Raw genomic sequence first — 24,550 nt, 5'->3', positions numbered from 1 at the left:
GATGGGACGACAAGCAGTCTTGTGATTGAACATCTGGAACTCATGACACAGGGTCTGAGATGTTAGAAGTGTTGTGGTGAGTCAATAAGAATTTGCATAGCAGCACCACATGTCCAGGTCGGTTTTTGAGATGCAAAAGTTGAGGATGAAATGAGAGCATGGACCGCGATTCAGATCACAGAAGCAAAGGCCCAGCAGGCCAAGAAAAGGAAGGAATGGTGAACTCAGAGCAGCAAAAACAAACAGAGGAAAGCGGTGAGACAAAGGGATTTCATGTAGGATGGAGAAAATCTGTAGAATCTGTAGTAGTGTACAGGCACAAAGGGCTGGGGGTGTTGGTTTTTGATATCTTACGGAGCAGACAGACTGTGGGGGTGGATGAGAGGTTGATGAGATACAGAGGAGGCATAAGTAGTATTGAACCCAACCTGCCACAACCCAGTCAATAACACAGTGACTTAGAGTCAACAGAAATATAAATTCACGCATCAGATCATGCTCCCATCAGATTGAAAGGAGTATGATCTCACAAAACAAATCCTCTCTGACAAAAACTCCCTAGTGAAAGTTGAACACATTTTTATTCGCCAGATGATTTATCACTATGCGTGAAAGATTGTTGGGGGACGGGGGACGGGGGGACTGTGGTTCTTGCAAAACACTGCGGGGTGTTCTGTAATCCTTTCACAGCCTGGAGCCCAATTCAGGTTTTGAAAGAATAGATAAAAGGGGAGGGTTCTTTCCACGCTGCTAGGGAATGGAATATGCTACCATGTCTTGTTGTGAATGTGGTATCACTGAAATCCTTTAAGATCTGGGCTGTCAGAGCTTTGGGATCAATCAGCTACCATTCCTGCACTGAAAGGCTTCCTCTGTTCCAAAGTTCTAATTTTTAATTTTTGTACATTGTAGACAATCTGCAGTCAAAGTTTTGCATAATAATTAAACCACACACCTCAGGCAGATTTAGTTTTAATTAATATGTTTTACATATTTTTATTATCATTTACAAAGGCGCGAACCTTGCGATACAACAGTTTTTCACTCGTCCAAATGAGTTCAATACAAGTAACTGTTCAAATAAAGTGCAATCAAACTCTGGACAAGGCATGCTCATGGCCTGTGTACACCTTATCTGGAGAAAGCCAAGAACTCTGTGGAAAACCAGCAGGTGTCTGCATCATTAGATTGGACTGTGGGTCTTAAGACTCGAGTACCTATAGCCTGCCACACAAACTCCCCCAAAAGGTATCCAAAGGGGCCAAGTCTAAAACAGACATCAACGTACACTATTTGCAGCCTGCTGGCCTTCAGTAGCATTATTTAAGACTGCACACACATTTATAAATGTCTATACCAGAAAACTCACTTTGCATAAGATTTGAGGAAGTCTGTTCTACCGGATAAACCACAGCACACTTCCGAACATGGAACAGTTAAAAGCACACCAAGGCTGTGGGGAGGACTTCTCATGAGCCTGAATACAGAATCATTTGCTCATACTTATCAGCAAGTTTGAACTTAAAACACCAGATAAGAATTCTTAGCAGTGTTAAGTTCACGTGTAATTTAAGTTTAGTGAGCTGAGCTCATCAGAAAAAGCACTGATACAGAACCATGATACACAGAGGCCCTTTGAGATATGTTTAAGTATCTTGCTGTTTTATTCCTCGTAGACACTTTTGTAGGGAAAGCATGGTCCACCATCATTTATTCGCAGGCTACAGTAAACGATGAAAGTAAAAAATGAAAATCAATTATCTTCTCTGGGCCTGGCTGGAAGAAAATCATGGATTTAGGCACAACAGAACAGGGGTGGTGCAATACATAAAAATAAACACGAACACATGACTTTAAAAACAACATCTCTGCTAAAAAAATAAACCGCTGATTGATAATTCTGCAGAGTAGTCTACTTTAACATTTTAGTGTGTAGATATTTATTATATTTAAGATGTATATGTTTTACTATATTATAAATATGGTTACTGTACATTTATGGAGCACACACAGCAAAGCCAAACAAAAAGAATGAACCCTCAAGTCTTTTCACACAAATCTTTATGAAGTCCTTAGTCCAAACATCTCTTCCTAATTCCTTGTCTTTGGGGTGGCAATACATGACTTTGATTTGATCACACCTGTACTGTACACTAATCAATGAAAACAAGATGCTAATTTCTGCGGACTGCAGTGGCAGTGTAGCCTAGTGGTTCCTGCTGAGGACTACAATCTTTTAACATTGCTTTTCAATCAATCCATTCATTCACATTCACTTGTAGCCTTTACAGTTATGTACTCTTGTTAGGAACATGTGTTCATTTTCCAAGTTCATTTTCTCATTCCCTTCCTTCACTCTTAATGCTGGTGTAAACATGTGTGTATGATCTGCAAATTATTTCTACAACACCAACCAACAAAGCCCTTTGCAGAGAGTCATTCATTTGAATTAATCACACCAGGGTTTATCTCCACTGAGAAAACAAACCAGCCAGTCTCTATAACCCATAGATGAACACGGGGTCTGGAGGGAATTCAATTTTCATGTTTTAGTGATAAATCATTGTAAAATTGGCCTGGCATGAACCCCAGCTCTAGACTACAGTCAAAGGCAATTCTGATAAGATGACCTTTCAACTATGTGGATTCCGTATGCTCTCTCAATGTCTAGATCAACATTTTTTTTGTCTTAAACATTTTTAATATGAAATTGGGGGTTCAGCAGCAGTGGGCACTGTGCATCTAAAACCGCGCCAAGGGCAGCCTTCAGCTCGACTGTGCCCCAGCCCTCAGCTCCTACCACTAGGCCACACTGGAAATCCAGTCCCCAGCCTGAACCAATGGACAAGTCCATCCCCCACAAACTTCTGACCACTAAGCGAGGTGACTCCTACTACAGACAAGCCATGCTTGAAGCTGAAAGATTTAAACACTTTGAAACAGCTTCAGTCGTGTACAATTCAAATGGATATTCCTCACAACAGGCTATATTCTGATTTGCACATTACATCATTCAATACATACTTATATTAATATTCTCTGAAATAACACAGCTGGGATACAGTTCCAGAGATTGCTGCTTGTCGTAAAAGGAACATCAGCCACAATTTGCAATTGATATACAAATCGGAAGGACGGTCCCTTCACCTCCAGTCTAACGAAAGCTTGCACATGAAGCGCCAAGCTCTTCTGAGGTCCAGACAGAAAGCAGCACTCCTTTTGCTGTGTATTTGGGGAGCGGGAGAGACTGTCAATCGTCCAATCAGAGATCAGACCAGAGCACGGCCTTGCTGCCCTTCTCGACACTGACCACATGGGCTCCAGAGGGGGACCAGGCCACAGCGTTGATAGATGAGCTGAAATTAAACCATTAAAAAGCATTATTCTACTCCATTTATCCAGATGACCTTAGTGTATGACAACATGACCTGAAATATATTTATATATCATTAAGCTATGTGCGGTATATTTAAAAAGCAGTTACATTTAAAATAACCTCAAGCAGAAAATGTGTGTTCCACTGCCGCAGTGAAGATAACAAGCTAATTGTAGAGCACAAAAACAGATATGGGGTGCTGTGTCTAATCTATAAATTTCCTTGTCTAGTTTTTGTACATTGTGTAACCTTTCTTTTACTTTGTGGTGGCAGGTTCCTATTTATCCCAGCTACCTCTGTTCACTTTGGTCAGCGACTCACCTGTGGTGTTTTCCCAACGCCTTCTCCACTTTCCCCGTCAGCACATTCCACACATACAGAGTGCCGTCAGCAGAACCTGCAGCAATGTAGCTACCGTCAGGGCTGGGGGAGCACACAGGAGGCAGTGTTAAAACAGAGGAACACACTGTTCCAGATGGGTGCCAGTGTACCCGAGTGGCTGAATATTGTTTAAAGGGCAAAGCAAACATAATGTACACGACAGTGGACGTCTGTTTAAAATGTAGATATATTGAGTTTCATGTTAGGTTTTGTACTTTCTTTTGCAATATCAAAAGGTAATATTGCAGTATCAACGGTCATATTTAAAGTGATTGCAGCTCAGAAATTAATTCCATAAATCTTACCTGTTATGCACTTCAATTCATTATGTAAATCTCTAATTTCCAGTTTTGAAAGCAACACGTGTTTAAAAAAACACTGTTTGATATCAATGCTTTCAGACATCGTTGCACCTGCAAGTTCATCTCGCCTAAAGCATGACATTGTTTCCACTCCTTCAATGGTTTATTGCCTGACAACCAAACAGCTGCTTCCCCTATCGACTGACATGCTTTCAGCCATTAGCATACTATGAACCAGAATGGTGAGGTGGAATAACACATGAAGTGCAAGTGTAATATTTCCAGTGAAAAATGAAAACTAAAACTAAACTAGTAACACACATAACATGTGTTTCTTTCAAACTTCACAACTTACAAAATAGGCAAGATGCATGTAATTATTTTAAGGAGTAATAACATCTTAGTTTTCTAGAGTATTTTCACTTTGAATTGGGCGCAAGCCATTTAACCTGATACAACACTGTAGATTCACTCCCTGTGCATCAAGTATTAGAATCTAACTGAAAATCCAGGACTTGAAAAAATGGTTGTTATGCTGTTAAAACTTTGATTATCACTTCTGGAATAAAAGTGAATAAAAAACATGTCATAAAACAATGACTAGCTTACCATGAGAATCATTTAAAAAAAAAAAAAATGTTCCCCCATTTACACAAAAAACATCTCTGGATATAAACTTAAACTTTCATTTGTATAACTGGTATGCTTTAGGTGTTGTTCCTTTTGGGAAACTTCCTCTCACAACTCCCACCCATCAATCAGTTAATCATGGCTAGGGCTGGGAGTTAGTCACGGTGGTTGCAGGTGCCATGGATTCTGCGTCTTTTGCTAGTGTCCATGATTTTTGCCGATGTGCGTGACTTGTGGGGATGTCTGTAAACTGTGTTCCATATGTATGTGATTTTATTGGAAAGTGTTTATTTTATTAACATTAAATTTTGCATTTATTATATTTAAGATAATAAATATGTCAATCATTTATTAATCTGAATAAATAATGACATTTTGAAGTGCTGTTTTTTGGGGGGGGGGTTTTGGAGAAGAAAAAAAAACTGAATCAAACTAAGCTCTTTAAATACTTCTTGGAATTCATAAATTCAGTGTGTGCATGTGTACTATACTAATTGCCAGGATTTGCTGCGGGACATACATTGAACAGTTCTCTTTTTAATTTAAAATATTGTTCCACTTGTTGTTTAATTGTTGTATGGTTGCGCTTAATTTAATGTACATGTCTACCGTCAGCCCGACACCCCCTGTGTTATTCTTGTGGGTGTACTTCTCGCCCCAAAAGTTACGCTTCCCGTCTGCTTACCCTTTCCTGTCTGCGTCTTTATTCTCTGCTTAGTTCAGCGCTTACGCTATTGTTAATTAGTACTCACCGCTGCACAGTAAATAAAAAAGCAACACATTGAAACTGCATTTGCTCGTCTCGTCCTTCTTTGCTGAACCTGAGCGCACCAGGCCCCAGAACATGCTTTCATTAGTTTTTTTTTTTTTTTTTTTTTTTATTCCTGTGACTTTATTCTCCTTCTGTCATTTTGAACGCAATGACCGTGACTGCTCCATGACTTATGTCCAAATTTTCCATGACAAACTCCTAGTCCTGCTCATGGCTTCCTACAAGTTAAATTAGCCAAATTAAGTGAATTGCTGGCATATTAGATAAATATTGTACCTTACAGACCGAAATTAGCTATCCTATAGGTCAAACAGAAAATGTTGCGTTTCACAGATATAGTGAATGTGAAAAGCAATTCATGTTAGACACCAACTCTTTTGGCAAAGCTTTTCTCTCCTGTGGGTTATTTGTCCTTACCCCACACACCCTCTGTGCATTCACGTGTATCTGGAATGCACGACTCTCACAGTGAGTGACTCTCCCTTTCAATATGGTGTTTCTTACCTAAACATCACTCTCGTCCAATCGGAGCCACACTTGAAGCCTTGCACGCTGAAAAGGGAAAGTCAGCATTAATAATCATTGAAAACTGACATGATTTTTTACAGAATAAATCTGTTTATTTCAATCAAAACAACTGCTTGCAACAAAGTGTAAAGCATCACCATAAAAAGTATTACTAGAACCACCGTCTGTCTGTCTTTCCTCTTCCCTGATTACACCGTGTAACAATTATTTTTATTTTTTTTGGTTCCTGGGTAGTAAGTGTTATTTCCTAATTGCTTATGCCTCAAAAGTATAGAAAATGGCTATTATTCCCCACAAACTTTGCTTTTGTGACCAGGACAGTGATATTTCAAAATATCACTATTTCCAAATGGAAAACAGGCAAATGTGTGTCTTTTCATTCACACGAAGTCAGAAAAAAACAACATATGAATCCAAATTAACATGTATTTATACTAAAGTAATACAAAAATGACTACAAAAGATTTAGTAGTACTGTAAATACAGTATAATCGTAAATCTTGAAAAACTACTGACTTCTACATCTTTTGCAGTCATTGTTGTATTACTTTAGTATAAATACATGTTAATTTGGATTTATAAGTTGTTTTTTTCTGACTTTATGTGAACGAAAAGACACATATTTGCCCGTTTTCCATTTGGAAATAGTGATATTTTGAAATATCACTGTCCTGGTCACAAAAGCAAAGTTTGTGGGGAATAATAGCCATTTTCTATACTTTTGCGGCATAAGCAATTAGGAAATAACACTTACTACCCAGGAACAAAAATTGTGTTACATAGTGTTATTCCTCTTCACAAAATTGCTGTCCTTCAGCAGCCCAGCCCAGCCCAGCCTGCCCCAGGTGAATGCCTCCCTTTACAGACTGGCTCCTCACCTGAATGTCTGCTTCACTGTGTTAGTTCGCAGGTCAATGATTTTCAGCAGGTCATCTCTGGTACAGGTTAGCAGCTCCGTTCTGTCAGGGTTTAGGTCAAGAGATGTGACCCTCCCAAACAGCTCCAACTCACGCACAATACTCTCTGCCCTGAGGACAAGCATACCAGAATGGTAACACTCACATTGTGTTCAATTTTACAAAGAATAACCACGCTCTAAAGCAAATAAACTGGATATGGTATGGGTGAGATTTTACTCAATAAACATGTATTTCCAAATATGCTGCTCCATTACTACAGTATGACAAGCCTCTAGAGAGATTCCTTCAAAGAGCAACCAGATCCAAGGACTCTTTCTGTCTGTAACTTTTGTGTGTTCTTAAGTTGTTTCTGGTCAAAAATAGGCTTGTGTTCATTTTCACAATGTACTGTAAAAGAGAACAGTATAGTGCGATTAAACTGCTTCACACTGAGCTTGTCCGAGTCTGATTGAAAAACATTTTAAAACTGTTAGTTTACAGCTCTGTTCGAACGTACAGCTTAGACATTGATGTGCATTTCGATACATCAGAAACACGCATGCTGATATTATCAGAATGTTGTCCAACCCTACATGTAATTAATACATGAGCCACTACAGTACCGGTCAGTAAATTATTTTATTTATTCATTTTTTTCCCCCTCGCTCAAATTGTTTGTATAGATATACTGTGCAAGTTAACTGTCAAGTGCAGAATGGGGTCTAAAAGCATGAAGTCATATCTAAGAATGTCACAGGCTATGACACTGTGGTGGCGGTAGCTTTGTAAAATTACACAAACTACTCAGATTCAATCGGATTTGTCCAAAAGAATCACAGATTACACTTATGCACTGAATATGAACTCAATATCTAAAAAGTTATCATCCAGAAACCGTGAAGTCACATGACCCAATATGGCAAGTGGAAAGCACCATTATTTTGCCTGAGGTGTTTTCGTAACCCCAAAAATATGAAGTCAACATCTTAAATTTTTTTTAAGAGTTACTAGCAGTTGAAGCAGGGATTGCAGTTTAACAAAAAGCTGTTACAGGGAAGCTCAATAAAATGATTCACTACTATAGAACCACGATCTCCTCGAATGGGAGTTTACAACCCATGTCTGAGGTTCAGCTACTGTCACTACCATAGCCAAAGCTATGGGCCTCACCTGATGTCCCAGTAGCGGACTTTCTTATCGAAATGGCCACTCATGACACACTGCTCAGTACAGACAATGTCATTGCAGCTCGATCCCGCAAACACAGTCTTTATACCTGCAGATATACAGGATAAATGAGAGACATGGGTCAGATAAGCAGCTTCCCCAGTGTGGCACCAGAATGCTATCCACCCAAAACTGTGCCAAAAAATAGTTGCATTTTATAGCTTATAAATCCATCTTGAAAATGTGCAGTTTTTAACTTCTTACTGCAACATTTCATTTCTGGAGCATGCGTTTTTGGGTTAGAGGTATAATGTGGGAGGAAGTTTGTGTCCCTGAAACTAAAACTACCTTTGGGGAATGTAAACAAAGTGGACTGTCAATAAATCACCAAAGACCAAGGAATTACAGTTGTAAAATTGAACATGACACTGCCCCTTACAAACACAAGTCTCGCAAATACAAATTTGGCCCTTTTATTGGTGTCATTGCACACTTTATTTTTACATTTCTCACATTAACATCCATGGTCACCAATAGGCAACGTGTTGACACATCACTAAACTAGAAGAGCAGTTCTGTATGTGAGGCGACTATCAGGAAGGGATCTTGAATACTTTGAAACTGGTGGTTTCCATCTGTCATGGGCACCCCCCATTATAGTCCCATAACTTAGGAGAATTGAGAGCAACTATATTGTCATTCTAAAACACTTGCAGGCATTTCCATATGCAATATCAAAACTCTGAGATGAGATAGTGAGGTGGGAAAGATCCCAAAATGTTGTTTGCAATAGCAAAAGGCCAGTCTCTCAACACAACAATGAAAGAGCATTTTGCTCTATAGAATACATATACTGATATTGGCAAACCGGTTCATAAAATGTGCGAGTACAGAGCAAACATGAAAAAGCAAGAGAACTAAATACACATAAAATTGCATTGATGTAACAGCCCCCTGCCAGCCTCAGTGGAAAGGAGTAACACTTTGTTCTACATTTTGCTTTTCTGTGAAACTGCTGATGGCAACAGGTTTGTGAAGCACCTACTTTTAGAACGAGCACAAAATAAACTTGTTAAATATTTGTGTGTGTGTGTGAGAACTAACACTATTCAATAAAGCAGCGATATCACAAAATGTGTCAATGTGAGCTTCACCCTGCCCCAACTGCCTGCTTTGGTAGCACAACTTATTGCTAGAAACAACTTGGATGGCAGATGTTTAGTTAACAACAATTCCTGTAGTTGCACAACACAAGTCAATAGATAAGACTTCAAAGAAGGAGTTTCGTCTCCTTCTTCGTCCAGCTGTTGGGACTCTCTGACACTGCCTGCAGACCCATTTCTAATCTTGTGTGGTTTTGTGGTGCAGACTCCTTTTCATCAGGGGCTACAATGAGACGACCAAACTCAGCTATGATGCAACAGATACAGCTAATCAGCTTGGAGGAAAGCAGACAGCTGCACCTCTGTTTACTCCCAGACTGAGGTGTCTGCTTCCTTTTACACAGACTGTATTACAGCAGACATGGTTGCATTTCTTTACAGGAAATCGTGTTTTTTTCACAATTTAAATGATACATTCTTTGCACTTTCAGGTGTATGGTTCATAAACAAACAAGTATGTCAGTTACATACACTCCCCACAGCTGTATATTTAAAATTACAGCTATCAATACGATGAAAAGGTTTGACTGTGACATATATCAACAGTTTGTACCAAACAGTACAGATGTAAATTTTGCAATCAAATGTTTAATTACAATATGATAAGCAATTCTCCAGACACATGCAAAAATGTAGACTGACTCATGTATGAACAGACAGACATCCCACTGACATTATCAATAACTTGTGTTCATGTTAAAACTAAGTTTCAAGACAATTGGATGAGCAATTTTCCACATATATAAAAAAATGTGAAGTGTGACATACATATGTACAAATGTCATCCCCAGCATGGACAATAAATAAGGGTAGATTGATTACTTTAAGTAAGTATGTCTGACCAAAAATGAATTACCTCCATGTTTTCTAAAAAACATATCTATTATAGTCTTTTTCAACATAAATATTTTAAGACCCGTAAATTGTCAAAAAGCTTTTCAGAAAAAAAAAAAAAAACTTAATAAATAATAATAATAATAATAATACCCTCAACAATTAAGTCTCTGTTCTTGATAATAGTCACTCACTAAATGCATTCCACCATACAATGTATCCACCATACAATGGCATGACATTTAGTTCAAAATGCAAATAGTTTGAGGGTCCAGCACTGATTTTTAACATGCATTTCATTTAGAAGCATGTTTTTCTATTTATAGATTTGTGGTGGGACAAGCTAATGCCCCCCTCCCCTCCTCTCCCTATTACTGTAAGCGAAGAACATTTTCCTGCTTACAGACTTTGCTCCGGAGGTCCCAGAGTTTGAGTGTCCGGTCATGGCTGCCTGAGACGATGCGAGCGTTATCCAATAGGAAGCGAGCGGACAGCACCTTCCCGCTGTGACCTGTCAGAGTGTGCTGGCAACAGAGGAGAAACAGGCGGTTAGAGGAGTCATAAACCACGGAGGCAAAACACATCCAGAGCATCACTCTCTCTATCACAAATTCAGAGGGAAAAACCACACACAAATATTGGCTAATAAGTTATTTCTTACAGTTTTACTGTAATGGCAGTTCAATTAAAAAAAGGTGGGGATAACACATTAGTTTGATAAACACTGTACTGTTCTAATGTTGTAACTCAGGAACAGTTCCCAGTGCAAACTGAAAAAAGTCTGTCCTGAACTAGAGGTCTCAGCTTGAAAACTGCAGATCACGCGCGGCCCCTGCCCAGGCCCTGAGCGCTCCTTGCTGATTGGCTATATCGGATGTGTGTCGTTGCCGTGACTCCTTGGTCTCTCGGAGACACGGACTGAGACGTCATCCTATCTGTCAGGAGCCCCTGAGCCCATCAGTACACAACTAAAGCATGATGGGAGAAAGCAGGGGCTACTGGGAACCAGGAGCTTCTGGGAGGGGACCTTTTGCATCAGAACTTACTTCACATCACTGACCTCATCAACTCTCCTGGGGCTGGTTTTTCAAAATCTGTAATCTGAATCTTGATCACAAAATACAGGATCACTGTTATCCAGATTTCAAGTTTTGAAAAACTAGCCCCTCTAGTTACTCATAAACCTCCATGGAGGATTAAATGAAGACTAAAATAATCATGCATGTCATTTTTTTCTTAGTGTAGGGAAAATACATAAACCTATTAAGGGTAAAATGACTACTGATTTGAGTCTTACAGTTGAGGTAAAAAATAGTCAAACAGCCGCCACTTTCAGAACGTCTGGTGCTCTTTTTGTGAACGGAGAGTTTAAAACTTTGCTGTTTGTGCGCTATATTTAGAAACTGCATGGAGTTTTTAAAAATCTATTTCTTAAATGTTCTAAAACAGATTTTCTATCCTTGTCAGCCCAACTGCACTGCACGTCACATAACAAACAGTTGACTCTCAGGTTTACTTTCATTTAGTCGATGTTACATCTAAATTCTACAAAATGGAACACAAACTATTTAAAAAGGGTGGTCTTTATGTTATTTCATACTGAAATGCATTTCGTACGGCCTCGGCATTCATCGCTTCTAACACAAAGCCACAAAACACATTTAACATGACATGCAGGCGAGCCGTAACTCTGAGCTCTGTGGCGGGTACTTACACGCAGCCTGAAGTCATCCACTGTCCAAATCCTGCTGGCAAAATCATTGGAGGCAGCAAGCAAGTAGGAGCCCTGAGGAAGAGGGCAGAAAGAAAATGATAAGAATTCATGCAAGTCCAAGCAATGCAGCTGCTCAGTGGACTTTTATAAACTAAACAATTGTACAAAATTGGGTCAGCCTGCTCGAACACCTCCCGTCACTCACACATGGAAAACACATGCAGTTTAGTTATCATGGGGAAAAGATTTCTAAATTGAACTGTAGTTTACACAAAACAAACAAAACAAATCCACAATCAGCAAAGACACAAGAGACTAAGTTTGCAATGCAAGCCTGGTTCAAATCTGCTTAAGGCTGCCTTTTCCAATCTATAACTCACCGCGCTGTCAAACTCGATACTGGTGATTCCAGCATTGCTGCCTGTGAGAGCTCCTTTCAGTTCACAACGACCTAAACAGAGAGTCAAGTTAGGAACATTGGGAACACTGAAGCCTGCATATCACAAGCAGCAGCTTCAACTTTACTGATGACTTTTCAGGAACATAACTAAGAGTAAATAAGGCTGTGGATTAAATGTAACGTATGCAACTGAAGTTTTATTTCCATCCCTACTTTTCCCAAAGTTATGCCAATTTAAAACAAATAAAAATAGTTATTGCTCAAAGTTACTACTTTAAAAGAGATATCTATCTATCTATCTATCTATCTATCTATCTATCTATCTATCTATCTATCTATCTATCTATCTATCTATCTATCTATCTATCTATCTATCTATATCTATCTATCTATCTATCTATCTATCTATCTATCTATCTATCTATCTATCTATCTATCTATCTATCTATATATATATATATATATATATATATATATATATATATATTATATATATATATATATATATATATATAGACACACACACACACACACCTATAGAAAGTCTACACCCCCTTGCAAAATGTTCACCTTTTGTTGCCTTATAGGCTGGAATTAAGATGCATTAAAATAGTTTGTTTTGTTTTTTTTTTCATTTATCTACATATCCTACCACACAACTTCCAAGTGAAAAAAAAAATTCTAGAAATTTGTAGAAAATTAATTAAAAATAAAAACCGAAATAGCTTGGTTGGATAAGTGTCCACCACCCTTGTAATAGCAATCCTAAATTAGCTCAGTTTTAACCAATGGCCTTCAAAATCACACACCAAGTTAAGCGGCCTCCACCAGTGTTAAACTGTAGCGATTCACATGATTTCAGGACAAATTCAGCAGTTGCTATAGGTTCCCTCTGCTTGATAGTGCATTTCAAAGCAAAGACTCAACCATGAGCACCAAGGAACTTTCAAAAGAACTCCGGGACAAAGTTGTTGAAAGGTACAGATCAGGGGATGGGTATAAAAAAAATATCCAAGGCCTTGAATATCCCGGAGCAGTCAAGATGATTATTAAGAAGTGGAAGGTGCGTGGCATCACCAAGACCCTGACCCAGGCTACCAAGAGGCCAATGGCAACTTTGCAAGAGCTACAGGCTTTTATGGCCAAGACTGGTCAATGTGTGCATGTGACAACAATTTCCCAAGCACTCCACAAATCTGGCCTGTATTTTACTCAAGAAAGCCCACCTTGAATCCCATTTGAAGTATGCAAAAAGCTGGCAGAAAGTTTTGTGGTCTGACAAAACTAAAATAAAATTTTTGGCCTAGATGCAAAGAGTTATGTTTAGCGCAAATCCAACACAGCGCATCAACCAAAGAACACCATCCCAACTGTGAAGCATGGTGGTGGCAGCATCATGTTATGGCAATGTATCTCATTAGCAGAGACTGGAGCACTTGTCATGATAGAAGGGGAAATGAAAGGAGCAAAGTACAGAGAAGTCCTTGAGGAAAACCTGCTGCCCTCTGCAAGAAAGCTGAAACTGGGACGGAAGTTCACCTTTCAGCATGACAACGACCCAAAGCACACAGCCAAAGCTACACTGGAGTAGCTAAGGAACAGAAAGGTAAATGTCCTTGAGTGGCCCAGTCAGAGCCCTGACCTAAATCCAATCGAAAATTTGTGGCATGACTTGAAGATTGCGGTCCATCAGTGCTCCTCAAGGAACTTGACAAAGAGCTTGAATAGTTTTGTAAAGAGGAATGGTCAAATATTGCCAAATCTAGGTATGCAAAGTTGGTAGAGACCTATCCAAACAGATTCACAGCTGTAACTTCTGAAAAAGGTGCTTCCAAAAAGTATTAACGCAGGGGGGTTGAGATTTATCCAATTATGATCTTTCAGTTTTGTATTTTTAATATACAATCTTTCTCAATAAAAACTTTTTTCCCATTTAACAGTGTGAAGAATGGTCTGTAGATAAGTGGAAAAACATCATCATTTAAAATGCATGAAACTCTGAGGCACTGACGCAACAAAATGCGAAAAAAGTTCAAGGGGGTGTAGACTTTCGATAGGCACAGTGTATTTTTTATTTTTTATATATATATAATTTTAATTCTGTTTGTTATGGTAGCAGAAACAGCTCTTGGGAGTTTACATAGTTAAGTATTTTGGTAGTCTCCGAATAATACTTTCAACCCTGATTAAAATGAACAAGAGGTCTCAGCTTAAACTTGAGATCACACACAAGCCCCTGCCCAGGCCCTGAGCGCTCCTTGCTGATTGGCTGTATTGGATGTCTGTCACTGCCGTGGCTCCTTGGTCTCTTGGAGACACGGACCGAGAAGCCATCCTATCTGTCAGGAGCCCCTGAGCCCATCAGTGCACAACTAGAGCACGATGGGAGAAAGCTGGGGCTGCTGGGAACCAGGAGGTACAAGGAGGGGACTTCCGAATCAGACCTTTTACATCACATCACTGACCTCATGTTCTCTGCTGGGTAGTCAGCTGTCTAGCTGTATATGTATCACTTGGCTTTCTAGAAATCTAATTCGAACTAACAGTCTATTCTCCTCTGAAGCAGCGGCAGCCAGGCTGTTAGTTTTAGCATCAAAGCATGTTACCTAAAACAATTTCCCATAGTTTCACTCTCCTGTCCATACCCCCCGTTGCCAGGAGGCGAGAGCCCGGGCTGAATCTCACTGCATTCACTTCCCCATCATGGGCATCCTAGAAATACAATCAAAGAAGAAAAAGAAGTTAAAACCTATCGACATTCTTGAACAGACCCATGTAGTCTTGCAGCCAATTCAATGGTGCTCAGGGATCAACTGATCACATGCTACATCTGCCTGTATGTGCTTAGAGTATCCTCTGCAAAATGCGCTCATTCCAGAAGAGAATGGCAAGACATGTCTCAGTCTAGCCTTTTTTTCTAGAAGCCCAGGTTTATATCTAGTTTAGCTTGCAAGTGAAATGTGTTTTGAACTGACCTCAGTGGACAGTGGTTAGTCCACATCAATAAACACCCCTACACAACTGGCACGGGGCCCCCCCGGCAACGATCTCAAAACCAGTAGCCATGTATGGGATTAGCACAGAGAGAGACTCTCTTATCACGCTGTAAGGATGGTCTCACAAGGTTTTGTGGGAGAAGCTTATTTGGCCTTGCTTTATGAAGTTCCAGCTCTGTAAATACAGGACTCCACTATTTAGTATTGCCAATCCAACACATTTCATAAACGTGTAAAGGTTCTATCTTTAGATATGAGACACCACTACTGCTGCTTTTTTAGATTTTTACCCAAACTTTTAGCAATATAAACATTAGTCACACATCTTTTATGGCTGGTTTCAAAGACCCTGATTATTATTAATATTGCACTTCCTACTGTTGCCAGAGGTACACCAAAATTTGTGCTAAATGTGGTCTTTGAAAGTAGCTGTTAAGAGATTTCAATTGGACAGTATCCCAACAAATCTTTTTTTGTTTTTTTGCTCAAAAAAAACTGAGGTCTCAGCTTAAACTTGAGATCACACACAAGCCCCTGCCCAGGCCCTGTGTGTTCCTTGCTGATTGGCTGTATTGGATGTCTGTCACTGCCATGGCTCCTTGGTCTCTCGGAGACACGGACCAAGACGCCATCCTATCTGTCAGGAGCCCCTGAGCCCATCAGTGCACAACTAGAGCATGATGGGAGAAAGCAGGGGCTGCTGGGAACCAGGAGCTACAGGGTGGGGACGTGCGAATCAGACCTTTTACATCACATCACGGACCTCCTCAGCTATCAATCTATCATATCAAATGATATACACGTCTTTAGATCTATACGCTAAGTTTTGGGGTTATACTATTCTACTACAGTAATCAAAACAGATGCCCCTTCTTCATGCACTTAACCTTCCTTCACATATTCTTGTTAAAGGCAGATACTCACAAATACATGCAGAGCAGTGGTGGGCACACGGACCTCCGTACACACTCCTGTGTGTACCTCTGTGCTTTCAGGGGAGCTGCCATAAGAATTGACAGATCGACGCCTACACACCAAGGGAAAAAATTCAATTACAAAATAAAAATCACTACAGGTTTTATAGAAATCTAACTATTTACCACAATAACGATTAAATTCCTCTGTTACATTACACAACATACACATTTTGCAACTGTCCAGCTGATGGACATCACTTCACTTTTACACAGGGAGTATTATCTACTTCAGTGTTTCAACAACTTCAGAACACAGCACCCCCTTACGCACACACTACCTAAACACTAAACAGGGCAAAACTGAGCATTCACTTAACGTAAAATCAAAAGAGAAAGCAGATTTAAACTTTTGTACTCAAAATCCTTGAATCATTTACTGACAATAACCCCCACGACAGTGTATTTGAAGACCAACATGCAAGAAGGGTACATTTTGCTTTCAAACTAAATCAGCTGATTTGTTTACTTGCATCCCCCCAAACTCCAGGATGGGAAACACTGATCAATTTGATCACTGCCTCTGATATGAGGATATTCACCTAAATGTTAAGTGTCTCTCTCTGTTCCTCAATCTGGTGTACCTGATACAAGGTGGCTGCTTACTCGGCCCTCATTCTAAGGCTATATACCATTAGCGTACAAGTGATGCTGCTCACTTAGTCCCATTCTGTATCTGATAAAAGACTGAACCTTCGCTAATTGCATTGCACTTCAACGCATTTGTTTCCAGTTGCATGATTTCTAAGCTCTGGTCCCCAGTAAGTTAAAGTGATACCTATGGTGTTCACTGTATTCTACATGTTATATAGTACACTTTAGTATGAATCCAAGACCTTTTGACAGAAGGGGACCTTGATGCGATTTTGTAGTCAAACGGCTCAAACATCTAATGAGCAGCAATTAAAACCAAAAAAGGGAAAATAAACACTCTCCCAGAGCCTGTGTTTGGAGCAGAGGTATTTCTCATTTTGAAATAATTTCCTTAACTAGTGAGCAGCCTGGCTGGCTTACAGGTACAAAAAGACAAGAATAAAAGGAGGAATCTAATTGGCTAACACGTTTTGGCTTCGCCTCGTGCTGAACACCACCCCCCACAGTGGACCATATCTGAACACCCTGTTGTGTGTAACTGCTTTCTGATTGTGTTTTATGCTGTTAAGTTTGTTAATGTAAATATGTTTACACAGGGAAACCAGGCACTACAACATACACATACAAACTTGGTTCTTTGCTAAAGCTTCACCTTGTGATAACAGGGATGCGATGTCCAAGAATTGGAGACTCAGAGAGGCTGCCGACACAGGTGACAAAAAATTCCAATGAAAAAGTAGGGGTATTGGGGTTGGGAAGATTAACACAGACAAAAAGTAAAGAGGAAATGGAGTTGAAGACATAGGAGGGCAGATTGAAGGTACAGGAAGTTGAAGAACAAGAATTCAGGAGCAGACACAGGAAGTTGGGTTGAAGATACAGGAAGTCAGGTTGTTGAGTTGACATTTAAAAAAAAAAAAAAAAAAGGAATGGGAAGAGAAACAAGAATCATATCACCGTGGGCGGGACTGAATCATCACGTGAAAGAACATTTAAAATGTAATCTTAAAGAAAATAAACTGTGCTAACCTACCCAAAGATATTACTGATGGAGTCCAGAAGGCCTCCGGGTGGCTGGGAGGCACGTTTACTAGCAAAACAGAGAAAGAAAAGACTTTGATTGGATACCAGTACTTCCAGTATAGGCTGTGTTAGGCAATGACTGGATTAGGGTTAACAGGTAGGGTTAATAAAAAAAAAAAAAAAAATGTATCAAACACCAAAGAACAGGATTATTTTTTTACAATATCCCTCTCTGGTTATTTATTAGTTGTGTAACAATTAATTGTGTATTAATGAATCGAGATACTTTCTTTACAAGATATATGGTATTGTAATAACAATGTGTACCTTTTGTAGGGGTGCATGATAATACCGATATACTGGTATATTGCGATATTCATCAGGCAATATAATAACCAGTATTTGAACAACAATAACAGTATTTTTGGTTGAAATGATTCAGGGAAATGTCTACTGGAAAATGTCGGCTATTATCTCACAAGTTAATCACTTCCCTCGAGAACTCGTAATGCGAGCAGTGCAAACACAAAAGAAAATATGTCGGAAGCAAACAGAGATTTTGAGCTGCGTAAATTCTGCAAAGCAATGTCATGTGTGGAATCATTTCCTGATAAAAAAACAAAATTTAATAAGGATGGCTGTATAGCATCAAACATCGCAGTATGTTGTTTATGCAAGGCTGAAGTAAAATATGCTGGCGATACCACCAACCTTACACACAGCGGTGTAGTCCTACATCTTCAAGTAGTGGAAAATCAACTTAAATATTGATTTTTCTAGAACAAATTATACAAATTCACGTTTTATTTGTACACTGAACTTGAGATAACATTTAATGGGTAATACATGGGTCCGCATGTGACTTTTAAGCTACTCCCCCTTGATCAGTGCTGCCGAACTTGAGTTTTTCCAGCCACATTTAGCTTGTTTTGAAAGCATCTAGTGGTTTGGTTCTTTTTGGCTATTTTTTATCATGCATGTTTTTTTTTCTATTCGTTTTGATTATGAGGTCATCTTCAGTGCAGAACTTCAATCCCCACGATGCCCTGTCTAGTACATCACATCCTCCCTGTCTTCAATCCCCACGATGCCCTGTCTAGTACATCACATCCTCCCTGTCTTCAATCCCCACCATGCCCTGTCTAGTACATCACATCCTCCCTGTCTTCAATCCCCACCATGCCCTGTATAGTACATCACATCCTCCCTGTCTTCAATCCCCACGATGCCCTGTATAGTATATCACATCCTCCCCCTGTCTTCAATCACCACCATGCCCTGTATAGTACATCACATCCTCCCTGTCTTCAATCCCCACCATGCCCTGTCTAGTACATCACATCCTCCCTGTCTTCAATCCCCACCATGCCCTGTATAGTACATCACATCCTCCCTGTCTTCAATCCCCACCATGCCCTGTATAGTACATCACATCCTCCCCCTGTCTTCAATCCCCACCATGCCCTGTATAGTACATCACATCCTCCCTGTCTTCAATCCCCACCATGCCCTGTATAGTACATCACATCCTCCCTGTCTGTCAATCCTCCCTGTCTTCAATCCACCATGCCCTGTATAGTACATCACATCCTCCCTGTCTTCAATCCCCACCATGCCCTGTATAGTACATCACATCCTCCCTGTCTTCAATCCCCACCATGCCCTGTATAGTACATCACATCCTCCCCCTGTCTTCAATCCCCACGATGCCCTGTCTAGTATATCACATCCTCCCTGTCTTCAATCCCCACCATGCCCTGTCTTCAATCCCCAGCCCTGTATAGTACATCACATCCTCCCTGTCTTCAATCCCCACCATGCCCTGTATAGTACATCACATCCTCCCTGTCTTCAATCCCCACCATGCCCTGTATAGTACATCACATCCTCCCCCTGTCTTCAATCCCCACGATGCCCTGTATAGTATATCACATCCTCCCTGTCTTCAATCACCACCATGCCCTGTATAGTAATCCCCACCATGCCCTGTATCACATCCTCCCTGTCTTCAATCCCCACCATGCCCTGTATAGTACATCACATCCTCCCTGTCTTCAATCACCACCATGCCCTGTATAGTACATCACATCCTCCCCCTGTCTTCAATCCCCACGATGCCCTGTATAGTATATCACATCCTCCCCCTGTCTTCAATCCCCACCATGCCCTGTATAGTACATCACATCCTCCCTGTCTTCAATCCCCACCATGCCCTGTATAGTACATCACATCCTCCCTGTCTTCAATCTCCACCATGCCCTGTATAGTACATCACATCCTCCCTGTCTTCAATCTCCACCATGCCCTGTATCACGTCTTTTTTCTGGAGCTCTGCATCCAATAAAATTACGAATCACACAAACAAGTTATTTTTTTATTCATCACCAATTTAAGAACTTATCAGATTAATGTTAATTGTTTTTACATTAATTTTTTAAAGACTAATCTGCCAACAGTTATATTATATTGTGTATATAATATTACACAAGATTCAATATCTTGTGTAATAAGATCTCCCGCATTTGACCTCATCAGATTAAAAAAAAAAAAAAAAAAAAAAGAGTGGTTCTAGTACTGTAAGTTGTGAGAAAAAAAAACAAGCAATGCAGATACATAAATAGTTTATAACATAACTTACCAGTACTTTATTTTAAATAAACATTTAGCACTTATTTATGCTGTTGTAATATATATACTAAATATTAAAAGCAAGGTCAGTCGTTTATTCAAAACCCTGGGTCTCTGCACTGACCGATATATAAAGTAGCTTAAAACCTGTGTTTATGGCCACAGTCATGGGATGCATTTTTGAAAAACATACTTAATATAAAATGAAAACAAAATGTATTATTTGTAATAATTAAATTACATTTAAAATCAATGTTTAAGAATTTTAAATAGCTTTCAAACCAGCACTATTTCTATTTTCAAATTGGGAGCACATGCATGTACTTCAGAGGATCCAACAAAAAAGAGTTACGGCATTTCATGTGAGAGTTTAATTTGTCAAATTACATTCTAATTCCACAAGAATTACAAAAAGCAGAGTTCATAAAGATTTATTTTGGTAGCAAAAAATCAACATCAGCATCATTCAGCACTGAATTCCAATATGTATCGCAATTGCAATACAGTGCACCACAGATCCTCAGTCCCAAAAGTACAACATATTCACTTATTTCACCAAACGGTTCTTTGTTGAACAGTAAGTGTGTTTTGTAGTTGGTATGAATACATGCTCTCCCTATATTCATTTTTAGTTTTTTAACAAAATATTCCATCATTAAATGACCATCAAGGCAATAAAATGTATCGTATTGTGACACTAGTGTACTGCTAAATCCCTATTGTGTTTCTGTAAACCTATTTATTTTTTCTTTACTGTTTGGGTTACAACACTATCTAGAATAACTGCAAAACATTAATTAACAGATTGGTCAGGTTACTCATTTTTTTAACCCTGATTTAAAAAAGAATTCAATTTGGGGGTACAAATCTGGCATGATCAGAACCCCTTCTTATACAGTGCCAATAACAGAATGCTGAGCACAGTTCTGGTTCATTAAGTAAAAGCATTTAAGGGCAGATAAAAAGGTTTAGCCATCGGCCCCTGCACCGAGATGCCACTGTAACTGTAATACAAGAAACAGTTTTATATGAATAAAACCAAAAATCTGGCGAAGAACAAAAAAGACAAAAGACCTTGAAATTGATCTTTGTCAAACTAACCCTTTCACTCCCTATTTCTAGAGTTCTATAAACACTGTGGTGGGTTTGCATGCAGCCCTTACCTGGGTGTGCGGGTGATGGTCTTCCCAGGTGATGTCTCCCCCCCGGGCTCAGCAGTATCATCGGACAGGACCTCAATGTCATCATCCCTGTGGAGTGAGCACAAGCTGCACTGATCAGCCACAGAGCTTCCATAACCAGAGGAGCAGCAGTTATTCGTATTGACTGGAATGGGCAACTTTGCTTAGCCAATGAGCAGTTAATGTTTTCGACACATTGTAGGGAGGAGCATTAGTCAACCAATCAGTTGTGCAGGGCTTGTTGAAAGTGTTAATTAGCCACCCTGTAGATAAATTAACAGCACAGTTTGGTACCAAGTTAACACGGTTGTACATACAGATGAAAATTGCTCCTTTACAACATGTGCATTGTGCATCTCAGACACATTAGTTTCCTGCAAGATTTATTCACTTGCACTTTATGCCTGCAAGGCCACCACAGGAGCATCTCAGTAGTGCGACCGCTAATACAAAGAGAGACCTGAAAGATTGTTAAGAAGTTTTGGACATCTTTATTTTAAAAAACACTGCAGAAATATTTATTTTTAGATCTTAAGGTTACAGTGTGTAAGTTTAGGAAAGTAATATGTGAACTATGTGTATTATTTTGTTACGCTTTACACACAAATTAGTTAGTGAAATCCAAACCTCTCTGCGTAATTGTATAGTTGATCTATCACAATATATTAATGCACTACGCAACTAAAATACTAAATAAATTTAAATGTCTTATGATGAAAACATATCTTTCTAATTTTGTCTGGTTATCTTTTAAAGATTTAGTCATAAATGTGAGTTCATGAATTTTGAGAACTAGTACTGTAAGGTGGTTGTTTTGTTTAGATTTTTTCTTATACCTTGATTTAATTTTGATGTAGTTGATAAAGCTTTTTTTTTTTTTTTTTTTTTTTTTTAAATCTTCAACAGTACCATAGTAAAAATCAGTATAGACAACTTTCCTGAACCAAAAAGATTTGTAGTGACTGTTATAGTCATTCTGTCATTCCAGGGGTTTACTATAACTTCCATGGGAGGTACTAAAACTTTTTTTTTGATGTTGCATAAATCCATCCTTTCTTGCACTTTGGAAATTTAAATAATTCATACTTTATAATACAAGTATTTCCATATTTTTCAAAGGTCAGGGGATTCTAACTTCTTATGGGCTGCTTACCCAAAGTGTCCATGCATGAACATCATTCTGCATATACAGTAAATGGGTAATATTTAGGTTCTTGCTAATTAAAATCTTGTGCCTGTTGCTTAGGTTAGTGTCCATGCATGAAGAGCATTCAGTTTTCTCAGAATGATTTAAGTTGATATTTGCAATCATTGCATGTGAAACATCAGTGTTCTGTGCCATGTCTGTCACTCTTAACACTTCCATACAATGATAACAATCTCCCTTCTCACCCTCACCAGGTCTGCAATCCATAACAACAGAAACTGGCTACCTCGCCTTTCGAAAATCTACAAATGTAAATGGTCCATTAACACGCCTTTAGCAGAAATTAAATCGCGTCTCTCAACATTTCACAGCACAAGGATTTTAAAAAAATGCAAATGTGTAACTTTTCAATTGACAGTAATTGATCAGATCAATATTACATTTTAATTTGTGTTTTATTTTTATTTTTTAAATGTTTTTTTAAAAGGATAAAACACAAAACAATTGTCCGAGGGCTTCTCCGAGCACAAACTCACAAATGCTACTCTTGTACCTGATGAAGACACAGTTGGCATCGAAACACGTTGTTTTGCAGCAATGTTTTAATGAGACACTTTTAATTTGCAATGAAAAATGGAGTTAACCACTTTCTTTAATTATAAGATGACTGGATAAAAAAGTTCCTGACGAGTGTGCTACCAAACCTGTGTGTGTGTGTGTGTGTGTGTGTGTGTGTGTGTGTGTGTATATATATATATATATATATATATATATATATATATATATATATACACACACACACACACACACACACACACACACACACACACACATATTGGAATGTTTCCATCTCTAGAAGTATCAACACCACCCAAGGTCATGTCTCTGTTTATTAAAATATAGCAATTCAGGACATCCTGAATAATTAATATACTCTAAAAATGGCATTAAATAGGAAATGTAGCAAGTCCAATGACAGACCACCACAAACTATATCCAGTGATATATGCAAACTATATGCACTCAATGCATGTAGAAAATTGAATTATTAATAAGCCTTTTCCTGAGCCACTTGTAAAAATGTGACAATATGACAAAGACATCATCTTATACTGGCACTGAACTGCTCCATATTATGCTGTATTCTACTACCGCTCTCAATTATAACTGTTTTCTGTATCTTGTACTTGATTTTGCTTATTTGAAATTGTTCTTATCCATTTATTGTACTTACTATGAGCTATTAATAGGCTTTATTCTTACAAGCAAATATTTTTACTGGAAGTTTAACTGTCTGTCAAATTCACTGTTCAATGTAATTATTGTATTCTTTATTTTGCTCTTATTTCTTATTTTCTACTGATTTTACTGTACTTTATAACTGCTCTTATCTGTAATGTGATACTTTGTATTGTGATATTTTGTACCAACTAAGTCGCCCTGGATAAGGGCGTCTAAGAAATAATAATAATAATAATAATAATAATAATAATAATGCCTTACTACGACCCCAAATGATTAATGACCACTAAATTGTGCTAAAATAAGTCCTTATCAAGTTTTGTTCGCTAGATACATGCTAAATATGCAAGTTGCATCAGAAAAATGTACATGTAGCATACGGACTGCTTCCCCTCTCCCCAAAGATTTTTGTAAGGTAACATGAACACCTATCGCACTCGATCATTCTACACGTACAGCAAAAAGACCATTTTTAGGTTCCTGACAAATATTTTGCCTATTGTTCCTAAAGAGAACAATGATCTACTCAGGGATTCGGATTACACAGGAGTCTTGGTGGGATTAATGAGAAGGAACTATTCTTTCCATAACATCTGTAC

At 38.8% G+C, this 24,550-nt stretch overlaps 1 protein-coding gene and 3 non-coding genes across 5 annotated transcripts in view; all 4 read right to left on the bottom strand.

Moving 5' to 3' along the window:
* Window positions 1-970: 970 nt before the first annotated feature.
* The window catches only part of LOC121323000 (autophagy-related protein 16-1-like), a 32,980-nt gene continuing 9,400 nt past the window's right edge, over window positions 971-24,550 (bottom strand). Inside the window, exons 7-19 of one of the 2 annotated variants that reach the window (XM_041263703.1) lie at window positions 21,545-21,631; window positions 17,764-17,820; window positions 17,383-17,430; window positions 16,087-16,189; window positions 14,773-14,878; window positions 12,147-12,217; window positions 11,767-11,838; window positions 10,456-10,576; window positions 8,059-8,164; window positions 6,868-7,017; window positions 5,966-6,013; window positions 3,698-3,799; window positions 971-3,356 (exon numbers count right to left, since the gene is read on the bottom strand). In XM_041263703.1, the coding sequence (XP_041119637.1) occupies window positions 3,263-3,356; window positions 3,698-3,799; window positions 5,966-6,013; window positions 6,868-7,017; window positions 8,059-8,164; window positions 10,456-10,576; window positions 11,767-11,838; window positions 12,147-12,217; window positions 14,773-14,878; window positions 16,087-16,189; window positions 17,383-17,430; window positions 17,764-17,820; window positions 21,545-21,631 (1,165 nt within the window). In that variant the 3' untranslated portion in view covers window positions 971-3,262. The remainder of the gene's footprint in view (window positions 3,357-3,697; window positions 3,800-5,965; window positions 6,014-6,867; window positions 7,018-8,058; window positions 8,165-10,455; window positions 10,577-11,766; window positions 11,839-12,146; window positions 12,218-14,772; window positions 14,879-16,086; window positions 16,190-17,382; window positions 17,431-17,763; window positions 17,821-21,544; window positions 21,632-24,550) is intronic. The other variant, XM_041263704.1, reaches the window with a different exon arrangement.
* On the bottom strand, window positions 10,849-11,113 carry LOC121323726. Its single transcript, XR_005951168.1, has one exon.
* Window positions 14,368-14,632, bottom strand: LOC121323724. Its single transcript, XR_005951166.1, has one exon.
* On the bottom strand, window positions 15,662-15,926 carry LOC121323725. The gene has a single exon (XR_005951167.1).

Source organism: Polyodon spathula, chromosome 11, assembly GCF_017654505.1.
Source record: "Polyodon spathula isolate WHYD16114869_AA chromosome 11, ASM1765450v1, whole genome shotgun sequence".
Taxonomy (NCBI): Eukaryota; Metazoa; Chordata; class Actinopteri; order Acipenseriformes; family Polyodontidae; genus Polyodon; species Polyodon spathula.
This window is presented reverse-complemented; position numbering and strand designations above follow the sequence as displayed.